Below are 1611 nucleotides of genomic sequence, written 5' to 3'. Positions count from 1 at the left end.
GACCTCATCTGCCTTCCCCACCCTAAGGATGTAGTCTAGCTATACTAGTGCTAACCTAACCTCTCATTCCTCCTGATCTCTTGGTGTAGATGCTGCCTCCTGAGTGTAGCGACCTGATAATGGAAGAGTACATGGGGGACACTAAGGACCCACAGACCCTGCAAGTACAGTACACGGAGATGATGGGGGACTTCATGTTTGTGATTCCTGCACTCCAAGTAGCACATTTTCAGCGTGAGTACATCTGTAACAAGATCAAGGGAAGAAGCTCAGACAGTGGGTCCCAGGTGAGCTCTGTAGGGTCCAGCCTTGGCCTGTGTCTGAATCAGATCTCTGGTTCCAGACAACTGAGAGTCTTTATCTAGTAAATCCTTATATAGTGCATAAGAGAATGATGTCTTATCCGGGTACAGCTGAGTGACTTGCTCAAACTTCTCCTGGGGAGAACAGAATCATCATTTAACAAGGGACTTTCCCACAGCCAATGCTCCAGGCTGGGACTCTACACTCAACTGTTGTCATTCCAGATAACTTGAGACCAAGTTACCTTGTCACCCAATGTGGGTCAGAGCAGTATGAGGCAAGCTGTGTTCTTGTGTCACAATGTGTTCTTGCCCTCAGGTTTCCGGGCCCCTGTCTACTTCTATGAGTTCCAGCACCGGCCCAACTTTTTCAAGGACTTCAAACCACGGCATGTAAAGGCCGACCATGGTGATGAGGTTTTCCTTATCTTTGGATCCTTCTTCTGGGGTGTCAAAAGTGAGTCTTCTTTGCTTTCCATGAACAGAATGGAGAACCAAGTTTGTACCTGAAGGATAGCTGAGCTTTGAGTCTAGTTTAGGAGTTCAAGGCTCTGGGAAAAGCAGGATCAAGCGTGTACTATCTCACATTAAAAAACCACACTCGGTGTCGGGATTTTCTAATTTAGCTTGTGTGAGAGGAAATGAGGGTTCACTGGCTCACGATTAAGCCTTGGGACATTACTTAGAGAACTAAGTGGAAATTAGATGTTGAGTTATAAGGGAGGGAGGGAGAGAGGATGAAGCCTAGAATTCAGTTTTAGGGTACAGCTGGCATGGTGAATATGAAGCATGAATGGAGCAGCTACATTAAATGGCTGGGATCTGGACCCTTGCCCTCTCGTCTCCAGTTGACCTCACCGTAAAGGAGAAGCTGCTGAGCAGGAGAATGATGAAGTACTGGGCCAACTTTGCACGATACGGGTAAGAAGATGCTCCTCCCTCAACCTCCTAAGGGTTGGGTCTCCATCTAGGGATCCATTCGTGATTGGTGATCACATTAGCATGCAGAAATCCTTCATATGATAGAGTCCTCTGTACCCAAGAAATGCTGAGATTTGTAGGTGTTGCCCACTGGTCATTGCACAGTGAGCTGTGGCTGGGTCACAGTACTGTGGTACTGTTCTTTAGATCTTGCCTCTGAGAAGGTGGCACAAAACAGGTCAAGTAGCCTTACCCCATATAGAGCAGAAACTAGTGGGTCATACTTGTATTCCTACATCAGGACATCTGCCTCATCAGTTCCCTGGTCTGCTTAGTCCACTTCCCTGACTCAATTGGAAGATCAGGTCTTGGAAAGAAATTGACCTCA

The 1611-nt window shown here is 47.0% G+C and overlaps 1 protein-coding gene across 1 annotated transcript in view; it reads left to right on the top strand.

Moving 5' to 3' along the window:
- Positions 1–1227, top strand: part of LOC101996358 (acylcarnitine hydrolase-like) — a 4352-nt gene extending 3125 nt beyond the window's left edge. Inside the window, exons 6-8 of the mRNA XM_005345517.2 lie at positions 90–234; positions 622–759; positions 1151–1227. Coding sequence (XP_005345574.2) covers positions 90–234; positions 622–759; positions 1151–1227 — 360 coding nt within the window. The remainder of the gene's footprint in view (positions 1–89; positions 235–621; positions 760–1150) is intronic.
- The last annotated feature ends 384 nt before the right edge of the window (positions 1228–1611 follow it).

This window comes from Microtus ochrogaster, chromosome 4 (genome assembly GCF_000317375.1).
Source record: "Microtus ochrogaster isolate Prairie Vole_2 chromosome 4, MicOch1.0, whole genome shotgun sequence".
NCBI classification, from domain to species: domain Eukaryota; kingdom Metazoa; phylum Chordata; class Mammalia; order Rodentia; family Cricetidae; genus Microtus; species Microtus ochrogaster.
The sequence above is the reverse complement of the archived record's forward strand: the minus strand, read 5'-3'. Positions and strand labels throughout refer to the sequence as shown.